Genomic DNA, 13215 nt, shown 5'->3' with positions numbered 1-13215 from the left:
CAAAGGGGGGCAAGGTTTTCAGAAATGCAATACTGTGCAAAAGCAAAGAAAATCTCCTTCTCTGGACAGCTTTCAGGCTGTTTACACACAGATGACTAATATGAAAAGAGTATCATTTTTATCAATGGGGGATTTTTTTTTTTAACCAGAGCTGGAAATTTTTTCTCAGTGCAGAGTGGGCAATGTGAAAAGGTGGAGAAGTGCTGCCCCAGCAAAGGACACAATAGGACAATAAGATGGAGGAAATTCAGTGGGTGCAGAGTTGCCCAAGTAAAGAGTCCAGTGGTTTTTCTATTTCGTGCCTTCCTGAGGGAGGCCACAGAAGTTGCTCAACATGTGTTATCATCTGCCCTCTCCCTTGCTGACTCGTGCTGATGTGACACTGCTAACATGGTGTTCTTTTCTCTCCTTGCTTCCTTGGGTACCTTCCTTGAATTAGGACGCATTACTACGAAACACTGGGACGGTATGTGTTCTCCCTCATGCTTTAATGCTCTCAGGGTGTAATTGTTTGTCCCATTGAAAGTCCAAATCCCCGTTAAAGCTGAATATGAGCTCTTCCTTTTGGTGTCAGCAGGGCTGAAAAAGGTCACCATGACATCTCCAGAAAATACTCCCAGCTCAGGGCTTTTCTGCCCACAGGCAGATGGCGATGCATGGACTGTTTCTAGTTGGTTTCTAGATTCGGGGTTTTTTTAGAGTTTCTAGCTGGGCTCATACATCTCATCACTCGCTGATCACAGCACAGTGAAGTACGCTCTGGCGTGTTCATGCAGAAATTCTGTATAGTTTTGGCTAAACACAGACTGTTGAATAGGGGGACCTGCCGTGTTCTGATTTCTCCCCTCTGCGCCTTAGCAGTTTAACTTGCCTTCCATCTCAGCAGGAAGGTCACTCCAGCACTGTCCTACAGGCTGTTCTATACCATGCATATGCTATTCTCCTAGTGCTTTTTGTTCAAGCCAAACGATAAAATAATGTTACCTATTCAGTCCCTGAAAGATGCAAAAAAAACTGCCATACTTCTCTGTTCTGTGAATGCTAGTAACAGACTGACTTTGGCCCCAATACCTCCATGTCGGTATCTTGAAGACTCACACTACCTTCAGATTCTCCTTTACTCCTCAGAAAACACAAACTCAGAATGAAGTGAAATATGAGGGCCAAGACATGAAACAGAGGGACAAGCAGTAGGCAAGCAGGGAATTACGGGCTGTGACGCTTAAGGATTTGAACAGATCCTACTGAATTCACTAGAAGCACTCTGCAGTTAGTGATGAGAAAAATGGACCAAAGATGGAAAAGACAGCAAGGAATGAGAGCATGAACAGGAGGCAGATGGGAGAGATGGTGCAGAGTAAGGGATTTGGGAGGCAGAGACCATACACCGCAGAGCTGAGAAGGTTCCTGTTAGTGTCTAAGAGGCTTCTATGAAATTTGTAACCAAGGCTTTTGCAACAAGGGAAAAAGCTGTATTTCCAAGAGCCCATTTTTTTTATTGTTTTGATTTTTACTTTGAGTTCAGTGAGGTATGTCTTTGGAAATGTGGTCAGTGTGATGTGCGCATTTATAGACTAGATGTAGTCACAAATGACAATAACGTGTTTACAGTATTGTGCAGGATTTATTTAAGAAACCCTTGCTCTGAAAGAGGACACAGATAAGGGTGTTGCTTTGTGTTTGTGAACTCTGCAGATCTGTTCAGTCATCAATTTTTCTGTGATAGCTCTTCCACATTAAAATAAACTGAGACAGATGGAGCCTGTCATTCTTGTATTTATAACAGGTTGTCTCTACCATCTCCATATCTTGACTTGTCTTTTTTGTTCATTAGCTCCAGTTCCAGAGACAGCCAGCTGGCAATTGTTTGCCAAGAGGAAGTGTCTCAGGATGAGACTTATGATGAAAATTTGAATGAAGACATTGAGTACTGTAATGAACCAAGTCTGCTCTCTACTGAAATGTGAGCTTTGCAGCTTTAGTCAAGGTGTTTGGGTGGTTCTTTAATTAAAGGGGGAGAGGGGGGAAGAGGTAACATTTTTCTACAAAAATTTCAATTTTGGGGATAAGGTCAGAAGACTTTAGTCAGACAACTCAAATATCAGAAAATAATTTTTTAAAAAGGCAGTTCAGCCCTGAGCAGTAACATTGAAAAGGGTATCTTTCACCCAGGATTTTCCTTCTCCTCTGAATGAGACATCTGGATCTGCAGGGCCTCGCCCCTCCCATTCACTTCTACCATCCGATGTTCCCAGACCTCATCTTTTAAGTGTTCTCTGTCTCATGGTTTCTCTTGCTGCTCCTGGACCAGTTCTAGCTCAGAGCTAGCTTGCTATTGCATACATTTGACAGCATGATCTTCCTGGCTTCCCTGCTGGAAGAGGGATTATTCTGTCCAATATCAGCTGCTTTTCTAGAATCCCTCTGTTCTCCTTTCCAGGCTCGCATACCAAGACGACGAAAACAGACAACTGACCCCACCGGAAAACAACAAAGGAGAGGACACCCGGCACTCCCCAAAGAAAGGGTTTCTGTGCTCCTCAGCACTAGGTAACGTCCCAGCGTGGCAGGCGAGCTGTGCTCTCCTCTGCCTCGACTGAGTTCTCACATCTTGCTGGAGGAATCCCAGTCTGTGTGGGCACGGGTGTTGCTGTTTGCTGCATTTAGCTCATGAGACCAGGAATCCCATGGCGTGCATATGGTCCCGATCATGCACATGACTCTGCTGACTTCATGCTCAGTCAGCAGGTGAACCTGTGGCTGTTTGGATAGTCCATGTGATCTGTTTGATTAAGACCTCTTGTGAATTGGGGAGTTTACTCAGAGCACTGTGGGCTCTCCAAACAGTCACCAGGGGGTCACCAAATGGGCAGCCTTCAGTATACGGTGTTCTGTTCTGTGTGTATTCAGCAGAGAGAAAGGAGAGGTTGTCTCTTTTGTTCACTAGAAAGAAAACAGTGGATTTCAGATTAAGTTAATACAATACAAATTTGCTTTCTGCTCTGATTGTACCTGGAGATTTTTCAAGTGTTTGAGCATGCAGACTACGCTCCGGTGAAATCCATGAATCACAACATTTTATGAAAGTATCAGGACAAATGTAAGAGCGTGGAAGAAAAAGAGATCTTTTTATGTAGAATATTTTTCAGCCTTTTTCCTGAGTACTGGTGTGAAGAAGGATGAAATTTGGGCGAGAAACTAAAAAGAATCCTGTGTATAAAATATATTCTTACAAAATAAAAGTGACAGACTAGGTAGTGTAATGTTTAAAGTGAGGCAACTGAGTCTTCACTCAGATCCTTCAGGATGCTTATACAATTTAGTATTTTAAAAGCATTTACTTCAGAACTCAAAATATTAGGCAATGACAATTCCTATATCTATCTGTAAGGCCAAATTTGCAGTTAGTCCTTGATACAACACTTCGTTAACTACATTCTAGTGAATATTTATACAGTGACTTCATACTCATTTTACTATTTTTTTTTCTCTAGAAAGAGGAAATACTTTTGATCTGCATTGTAGCATTCGTTCTCTGGGTTATAATACATATTTCCTTCAACGCCTGAGACGGCCTGTTCTCAACAAATCAATATTATAGATGCTTACTATTTTCAGAATTCTAATTTTCTTTCCTTCTTTAGAAAAATGTCAACAGGATCAAGAAGTGCACAAAGTATTTTAGCCTGCCATGCAGCTCTATCTTCAATACTGGATTTGTTTGCCATTCTTCTGAAGTAAAGCCTGTGCACTTGTTCATAAACATACTTTGCAGTACTTTTAAATTCCTGCATAGAGAGTACCCCTCTCATATTTACAGAAGTAAAGTTTAATTTTATAGCAAATAAACATCACAAAATCTTTTGTTTTCAGGAGAAAAAAACCTTTTTTCTCTTCCCTTTCCAAATTTTGAAAGTGCTTCATGTCTATATAAGCAGCCAGTTATATGTATAACATATGTAATTACATATAGTCTATATAATTCACCAGTGAATTCAACGATTGGTTAATTCGCTTCCACTTGACCTTGCTATAGACACAGCCTCATAAACTGTGGTATGTCTGGCAGCCAGGGGACACAGATCACATACAAGCAGGAGAGCGATATCACCTGAAAAGCCTGATGTCCCCTCCTGCAGATTGTGTACGGCCAGGCACAGCACCAGAGCCTCAGCTGCCATCATCAGTCCCACTGAAGGCTTTACCTGAACCAGAGAGGTCTGAGAACACTTCCATTGCTTAGGAGGGAAATCAGCTGCATGGTATCTACTAGCACAGTGTTTTAAAAATGGAAAAATAACAAAATAAAAATAAAAATTATCATCAGAATTTTATGTTGCAGCTTGCTTGGAAGGTAGTGCTGGTTGGTCCCTGGTGCTTGACTGCTTTTTGTAAATACAAATGCTTTAGAAAGGGCGAGGTGTTGAGGCAAAGTGGACAGAGCCTAAAATGTAGGCGTCTTTGCTGTATCTCCAATGGGACTGCACTAAAAGAAATTGAAATCAGATTGACTGTAGTGTAGTAGGACTGATGGACAGAGTTGTGTGTGATTGCTGTTTCAGGTCGAAGAGCATCTTTTCACTTAGAGTGTCTGAAAAGACAGAAAAACCAGGGCATGGATGTCTCGCAGAAGACAGTTCTGCCTTTGCATCTGGTACATCATCAGGTAAGCATTAATAACCACAAAGGGCCCCATAATGTAACTGAGACCCTACTCTCTGCAGTGTCCCCCTCATTGTATCACAACCAACTTTTTAAAAACCATTTGGAATAGATTCTCACCCGTATCAAAGGTCCAATTTTTAGAAATCATACTTGCCATCGTGCTCATTCCTGCTTTCAGGATCTTTATCATTCCCAGAAGAATGGTACAGAAACATGTCAGCAGAGTTATCATTTTCTGATGTCCCTGAAAGAGTAAAATAAAAAAAATAGCTAAAAGATAAAAATAACTACCCAAATTGCATGCTGCAGTGCAATTACAGGGGCTTTGATGGTAGTATGCATGTGAACAAAATGTGCACAGTCTACTTTCATATTAATTAAAAGTAACTGGTAACTGCAGTTAATGATTTTAAAACATAAAGTGATTACATGTAATTAATCAGCTTCTGAAGCCCTTTGTAACTGCATTCAGCAGCCTAGCAAATGTATGCTTAGGTACGTACCTAGATGATTAGCCAGCTGTCATAGTCCAAAGCAGATTTGTGTCTTTTAGTTAGATGACGTCACTTTTTATCACCATAAAAGAAACAGGTGCAGATGGTAGTGCCAGCCTTGCAAGTGAGGCATCCTGCTCTGTGTAGTCCCCTAGGGCAGGGCAAAGTGGCCTTCCCACCTCCTTAGGCTGCCACAGGGCCAGAAAATGCCATGTGGCAGGGGCAGGAGGAGTTAGAAGTCAGAGCAGAGGAGTGAGAGATGAGCGCGCTTGAGGGTCCCTGGCTTTTCTCACCTTCACTCCCAGCCAGTTATCCTTTAAGGATCTAGTTGCAGAAAGCAGTGGTCTGCAGAGAGTTACAGCTGTGGCAGGGACAACCAGCAAATGTGTTGGGACAGGGAGGAGTGGGCAGGAAAGATCTTCCCACCTTCCCCCCAGCAGGCCAGGCAGAGGGGACACATGCCTCCCACTCTCTCAGCCCACCCAGCTGGCAGAATCACCTCCCCCCAGCCTAGACAAAGAGGATGGAGCTGCTTCACCCTTCCTCATCCCACCATGCAGCTCCAAGCCTAGAGGGATGGGGCTCTACTCACCCCAGTGTCACTCAGCCAGACTGAAGGGTTACCCATGAAATAAGCATCTGGCCTCCAGCTGACAACACTCAGAAGTGTTCATATGTTTACAAAAATGTTGGCCTACAACAGTGCTTAAAACAAGAACATAAAGTGCAAAGGTTGCCTCTGCTAAGTGCAATAGATTCAGTTGCTCATGAATGCTTGAAGGGGTATTCTCATGAAATAGTCATACATCCTGATATGTAAATACAGGCAGCTCAAGCTCAAAGCAATCCCTGAGAGCTTCTTTCAACCTCCTCAGTACCTTACATTTTGGATAAAACATGTGGTGTGTATTTCTGCCAACAAGCTGAAAAACTGGTTTAGTTGTGCTGCCTGACAGATGTAGGGCTCTCCTTGAAGTCCTGGCAGTTTAAGGGATGTGCTGAGGCCTGCAGTGTATGACTTATACAAGTGAACTTTTAAGGGCTTGCTTCCTCACTGAAGTTGGTAGGAGTTTGACATCTAATTCCTGAGAAAATATTGGTGAAACTTGTAGGTGACTAATAATTCATTCCTTTGTTCATCTGTCACTGAAATCATTGGTGCCGCACGGTTATCAGTTCCCAGGGATTTCAGCGGCAGATGGACTGAGCTTCGCTTAACTGTAGACACCCTGAAGTTAGCTGTCTAGTTTAAACCGGTCAGTTCAGTCTCGCTGTGGTCAACAAGGGAAAGACCATCTCCACAGGGCAAGTGTAAATCGTGTCTAAGACTTGTCCTTCAGACAGCGTTTTCGGGTAGGAATCCAAAAGAGACAGGAGGCTTGCTAGTGTCTCTCTACACAGTTAGCTTAGATTAAACACATAGACTTCAGATAGCTGAAGCTGGAGGACACTAACCCCAGCCTGAACAAGAGGATTCTCTGCCACACAATCCACATGCTTTTGTATTTTCTATGCATTTATTTGCTCATACTAGGCAGCAGTGAGCTCTGTGAGATGAGCTTATGACTCTGACGGCATTGCTTATGGAACAAGGCAGCAGTCACCATGAATAAGCATCAGATCAGCCCTGGGCAACAAGGGGCTTCTTGAGAATTTTGTTACAAAAGGAGGCTGGATGACTCAGAGGTTGTGTATACAATTACAGAAAGGACGGATGGCTCAAAGTATAATCATCAGATATTGATCCTCCCACCAGCATAAGTTATTGCCAACTGCAGACACATCTAAAATTCACATCTGGTATCTGTTCAGGTTCCGCAGTAGATACTTACAGAAAACACCACAAGTGGCAATAAAAGCTAACGGAATGGGGAGTGGCAGTGGTGGGAAAATGAATTGCTGTCTCACCCACTGGAGAAGAGGTGGTGTTTCTGGCAAGGCTGTGGGGAGTGGGGCTGCATCCCTGCTGTCAGGGCAGCAGGTCCAAGGCTGAAGAACTGTAGTCATAAGAGTTTTCAGCCTGCTGCTTGGCATTAGCACAGGATACACATTTAAAGGAAAGCTTGCAAAATGAGTTTGCAGGAAACATCCAAACCATTCCAGCAGCTGGCAGCTGTTTACACAAGCCTTGAGACCCTCCAGGCCTTCCTCGGGTTGTTTCTCCAGCACCTCCTCCCTCCAGCCCTCCTGCTGAGAGCAGGCTCTCACTTGTCTTGTTCCTCCTCTGTCCGCAGGCGTTAGCGGTGGCCGGCCTGAGTCCCCTGCTCCAGAGAAGCCATTCCCCCACCACGTTCTCTCGGCTGTGTGCGACGCCCCCCGCTACACCCTGCAGCCGTGGCTGGCCGCCGCAGGCCATTCCGACTCTGCGCCTCGACGGGGCAGAGTCCAGTGAGAAGCTCAACAGCAGTTTCCCATCAATACACTGCAGCTCCCAGTACCCCAACAGCACCGGCTGCAGCAGCCCGAGGAGAGCCAGGCCAGTCTCCCTCACCGTCCCCAGCCAGACCGGAGGGAGCAGCAGACAGTTTCATGGCAGCGCTGGCAGCCTGGTCGAAGCGGTAAGACTGCAGAGTCACAAAGGACATGAGCAGTGTCAAGGCCAACTAGAAATGCGGCCCTTGCAAGAGCAGGGCAACAGATGTCCTGCTGCCCACAGTGCCAGGAGCAGGAGAGCCCATTTCCAGGCAGGGGTTGGCAGCAGGAATGGAAGGAGAAGGACCGCTGGGGAAAGTACAGCGGTAAAGAGGGTTGTGATGGGGTGCGATAGGGTTGGTGATGCAGAGTACTAACATGTCTTTGTCTCTGGTTCCCTACCTGCTTTTGAAGGTCTTGATTTCAGAAGGACTGATGCAGTTTGCTCAAGATCCAAAGTTCATTGAGGTCACAACCCAGGAGCTTGCAGACGCCTGCGACATGACGATAGAAGAGATGGAAAATGCGGCAGACAACATTCTCAATGGTAACAGCAAGCAGAGCCCCAATGGCAACCTCTTGCCTTTTGTTAACTGCAGGGACCCAGGGCAGGACAGTGCAGGAGAAGAAGAGGAAGAGGTGCAGAACCCGGATTGTAGAAAAAGTCAGGAGGAGCTCAAGGACAGCAGGATTTATATCAGCAGCCTGTAGTTGCCAGGGCTGGAAGCGATGCTGGTTTTTTATTTGTTTCAATGTTCCTAATGGGTTTGTTTCAGAAGTGCCTCACTGTTCTCGTGACCTGGAGTAACCGGAACAGCGTTCTTCATTCATTTCTGTTGGGACGAGTCACAGAGTTGGATGGTGTAAGAAAGCTTTTCAGGAGCAGATATCACCCCAGCACATGTCCATGAAGGAAGAGTGAGGAGGAGGAAGAGGAGGAGAGCCAGGTCCCTCTTTTTTTCAATCCCTGCACAAGGAACAAACGACTGCCTCCCGAGCGCGGAGGGGAGCCTCAGCTTCCCGTGGGTGGCCCTAGCCAAAAGGACCCTGCGTCCAACGGGTGTCTTTCAACTTTGCTTGTAAAAATCATTTTGCACACATTCTGTATGAGCCCCGCCGTCTCCGTGCAGCCAAGGCCCTTTGATTTGGAAGGAGAGGAAGATTTCTTCGGCGGCGGATTCCCGCGCCGCGACGGGGAGCAGGAAGCGGAAGGGGCCCGAGGGGCGGCTGGCAGCACTGCCCAGCCCTGCCCAGACTCCCAGGCCGCCGTCTCCGCCAGCCAATCCGAGCTCAGGCGGCCGCTCCTGCCAGACAGTCAGCGCTCGGGCGGTCACTTGCCGGCCAATCCGAGCTCAGGCCGTCTTCTGCCAGCCAATCCGAGCTCAGGCAGCCAGCCGTGCCAGCCAATCCGAGCTCAGGCAGCCAGCCGTGCCAGCCAATCCGAGCTCGGGCAGGCAGCCGTGCCAGCGGCGGGAGAGCGGGGCGTCGGCCGCGCGGCGGGGCGGAGCCGGCCTGCGCCGCGTGCTGCGGTGGTGGGGGCGGCGCGGGGCTCTCCTCCTGCCGCGTGTGACTCTTTCTGGAACGCATGTTGCAGCTTTGGTTTTGGCTATTTTTATTTTTCGTTTTGGAGGGAGAAGGGAGTGTTTACAAGGTTCTGTAATCACCTGCCTTTTTGTTTTGGTTTGTTTTCACCTTCGCGGGCGTTAAATTGGTTGGATCGTGTTGCGTTATTTAAACTGGGGGGGGTTTCCTCCATTGAAATTTGGTAGAAATATAACGATAGACGAGTTTTACCAACCGGTATGTACACCCAGAATTTGTAATTTTATTTGCTAGTAATTGAAACCTCCTTTTTTTTTGTTGTTGTTTTATAATTTAAAGATAGTAGGCAATGCACTTGATATAGCCTTGCACATCGGAGTGATTGATTTGGGTTCTCTTTAGTGCTACGTAGATCTGTGACCGTGGGAGCAATATGGAGCGAGTGTGCGCGCGCGCGCGCGCGTGTAAGCGCGTGCAGTTCTCCACGTCCTGGTCTGAGCTGCAGGAGATCTGTACCTGGGGCTGTTCGAATGCAAAAACAAACCACTGTCTCTGCTTTTGAAAGGGGAATCAGTAACTCTTTGCATTTTCTGTTCCACAAGATATGCAAAAACAATGCAATAATATTAATTTTAGAATACAATTGTAAGTTGTGTTGGCATTAAAACTGTATAGAAAAAAATGCAGGGGTGGGGGGAAACAAAAAAGCAGAAGGCGTTACGCTTCGATATATTCCGTGTGATGTTTTATTGCATTGATAATGTTTCTGTTGAAGAAACCGTTATACTTGAATTCAGGTCAGTTTCAGTATTTTTCAAATATTTTTTTAAAATGAATTGCAATTGTGCCAAGCAAAGATAATGAATTGAATTAAGTTTGTTTAAAAAAAAAAAGAAGAAAAAGAATCACTTCTTGTATATTTTGCTGCATGTCAAGTGAATCATTTCGTATTTGGAATGTGCCAAGCTTTACCTTTGAACTTTTAAGTGCTTTTCTACGTGTGGTTGGGGAAAAGGGTACTATTTTTTTCCTTTTTTAATTTGTACAATGAACAAAGTGTACCTGGTGTAAGTAACTGTTCTGCAATCCACTGACAGGTTGAACATTACTGATTTTGCATATCTTGTGTTCATTTTCCTTCTTTCTCACTCCCTTTAAACATGCACGATGACTTTATTTGTAGAGAATCTTTCTTCCCGAGACTGGGACGTTTTATTCAGGCTTTGTTCTCTTTCCTTTTGCTCAGTTTCTCTAAAGGTCTCGTCCCACTCGAGAGTGGCAAGACCCCAAGCCCATTTGGCAGATCCATCCTACGTATTCAGCTGGCACCAGCAATTCAAGGATCGGGGAAATAAAAATCTGCTTTCAAATTTCTTTTATTAAATAGCTGACCCTGATCGACTGAGGCTGAATCATTAGCAAAGTAAAATTATCTAACTGGATAGAAAGTCTGGACTGAAAGCAGAGGGTAAGTGAGGGAGGGAGGTCTGGATTGCTGCAGTTTGGTCAAGATGCAGATGTTAAGTGATTTTTTTTGTGTTCCTGTGCACAGTCTCATCCCTCTTCCCAGACTTCAGTGGATGGGTCAGATTCTAATCCACAAAACATCCGACGGCACAGCATGTTCCAGCCATATTTCCTTACTAGTGAGTGTGAACCTCTCGTGACTTCCCTTACACTGATACTTGGCCCTCAGCTGTGAGAGGCTGAAAAAACAGGCAGGTCTTGGTAGATTTTATGCAACTGACTTTTGCCTGGACTACTGCTGGTTTTTTTCCCTTCTCAAGATGGTTCACAAACTTGCAGGTCAGTGCTGAGCTAGAAGGTGTGATCTGACTCAGAGCTAAACTTTTATTCAAATCTTGAGCTTCTACAGATGTCTGAGAACATCATTTAATGCTTATGTTAATTACATTATTTTTGTACTGCTCTTGTTTTTCTCCTTGATTCTCTGAAGCGTAAAGCAGAAATAGCAAAGGATATTTTTGACAGTGCATTTTTTTCAGTGTCATTTTGAACTGGCCAGTAGCGGCTCAAGATACCTTGCACATGAATCCTTTTAAACTAGAGAAATATAAATCCATTTATACAACCATCTGGCATCAAAGTCCTAATTCAAGACTTCCCTGGAGAAAGTAACCAGCGGATGTCAGTCAGTCTCATCCCTCCCACCCCTCGTGCCTGTATCACGACCAGCACGCAAGCATATCTCCCTTTGAGACTTTGCTGCTGCTAGTGCTGAAGTGCTCCAAAGCTACTTGAAATAATGCTCTGCCTGGTTTTTTCTGAGGATGAAATCAGTGTTAGGGGTCTGTATCTCATTTTCTCCCACTAGAAAGTCCATCTGACCCTCCCGGTGGGAGACAGAGGTGTTCTCTGCTCCTGAGAAACAAAGTACTGATCTAAATCAATGGCGGCAATGGGCGTTTTGCATGCTTGACGGCACATGTCATGTCATAGGATTTTTCTTGACAGGAAGGAAAATGGTGGAAAGGATTATGCCCCATATGTATTCCCGGTGAAAGCTGCGACTTCCTTGGGGGTCAGAGCCTACAATGGCCAGAGGAAGACCCCTTGGTCTTGCAGAGAGGAAAACACACAGCTAGCAGAGAACGCAGAGGACTTCTGCGGTTTGCGGGGCAGGTGTTGAATTTAGTAATTGCTGGTGCCAGCTGTGCAAATGTCTCCTTTTTTTTTTTCTTTTTTTTTGCATTTGAGGTACTTCCAATATGCACATTGTGACAGGCCTGAGCAAAGAGCTACTGCCTCCTTCGGGTGAGGTGGAGTCTGGGGGACAGTGGGAAGGCGGTGGCAGGTTTAGTTCCTGGAGTGTCCTTCCTCCCCTGTGTATGGGAGTGGACGGTAGACACAATCACTGTGCTGTGGATGGAAGCTTTGAAGGAACTGATGGCTGAGGAGTGGCATGGAAGGAAAGGAAAGAATGGGGAAAACGACCTGCTGTTTGCCACTGAGCATCTCTGACTTGCAAGAGTACACTGCAGACTAAAGACGTTTCTTACAAAACAACAAACCTCCTCCCTGTATTTCTGCTCATTATTCCAGGCAGTACTGGGCCAGCCACACCAGGTGCATTTCTTTTTTTCTTCCTTATTTCTGTGTGGCTGACGTGATGGGGAAGAAAGTAGAACTCATGATCCAGAGCTGGAATTTCGTTATCCACAGACCTTTTCTGCATCATCTGCCTCTTCAGCTGGACATGTGAACGATGATGGTGTAGATGTTGCTGCTACTGCAGGGGTCCCACCTGTTTTATTACCCTGCCCACCACACCCCAGCACGGAGGGACAGCCAGCGAGGCGCCATGTACAGAATCGCATCTATTTCTGCTTTGTTTTCTGACTCAGAACCCTGCCCCCGATGACTACGACAACAATGACAACAACAACAAAAAAAGGGCAAATGCATTTTTTACATTTCTTGATAATTTCCAAAGCAATGTATCATTGCTTTCTTTAGACTGACGCCAATATAACAGTTGTATGGGTCTCAGCCAGGCTCCTGTGTCTTTTCTGCCTGATAGTTTCAGATTGCTGTATGAAAAGTATGCACGTTTGCACACAGACACAATCGTATGAGGTGATGGCACCATGAACCCGTGGGGTTGGTAACCTGTGTCATAGATGAAGTTGGAGGCCTTGCTTCATACGTGTGGATGAGAAACCTCAACCCGCTGGTCCAGTGACTGGAGTGAAGCAGTCCCACTGAGACAGACCTGAGTATCCTACGATATATGCACGGTCCCATTGTCACTGTCCCCATGGCAAGGGCAGGGTGGGGGAGAGGAATACTGAAGGGGGAATTTGGAGCACAGCACGGCTGAGAAAATAAGTAAATCCAGCCGGGGGCTTCTGGCAGCAGTGAGATTTTATCAGTTCCCATGAAGAAAAATGTAGTGCATATAGAGAAAATATTCCAGGCCATCAGAAGTCCCAGTTCCCATCTTGCTAACACAAGGATGGAGGGCACTAGAGGCCAAGGAGGTTGTATTGAACCAAAGAATGTGAAAAACAGAACTGGGCCCAGAAAAATATTATTATATTTTTCCTCCATGCATTTTCTTCTCTGAAGAAGTCTAAGAAAT

The 13215-nt window shown here is 45.5% G+C and overlaps 1 protein-coding gene across 27 annotated transcripts in view; it reads left to right on the top strand.

Annotated features, from left to right (window-relative positions):
- Window positions 1–12623, top strand: part of CACNA1C (calcium voltage-gated channel subunit alpha1 C) — a 434777-nt gene extending 422154 nt beyond the window's left edge. For 26 of the 27 annotated variants that reach the window (XM_075427817.1, XM_075427815.1, XM_075427811.1 and 23 more), the window contains 6 exons: window positions 440–466; window positions 1835–1963; window positions 2441–2550; window positions 4563–4666; window positions 7394–7717; window positions 7986–12623. In XM_075427817.1, coding sequence (XP_075283932.1) covers window positions 440–466; window positions 1835–1963; window positions 2441–2550; window positions 4563–4666; window positions 7394–7717; window positions 7986–8282 — 991 coding nt within the window. In that variant the 3' untranslated portion in view covers window positions 8283–12623. The remainder of the gene's footprint in view (window positions 1–439; window positions 467–1834; window positions 1964–2440; window positions 2551–4562; window positions 4667–7393; window positions 7718–7985) is intronic. The other variant, XM_075427819.1, reaches the window with a different exon arrangement.
- Window positions 12624–13215: the final 592 nt, after the last annotated feature.

Source organism: Opisthocomus hoazin, chromosome 8, assembly GCF_030867145.1.
Source record: "Opisthocomus hoazin isolate bOpiHoa1 chromosome 8, bOpiHoa1.hap1, whole genome shotgun sequence".
Lineage (NCBI taxonomy): Eukaryota > Metazoa > Chordata > Aves > Opisthocomiformes > Opisthocomidae > Opisthocomus > Opisthocomus hoazin.
Note: the sequence above shows the minus strand (reverse complement) of the source record. Positions and strands in the feature narration are given on the sequence as shown.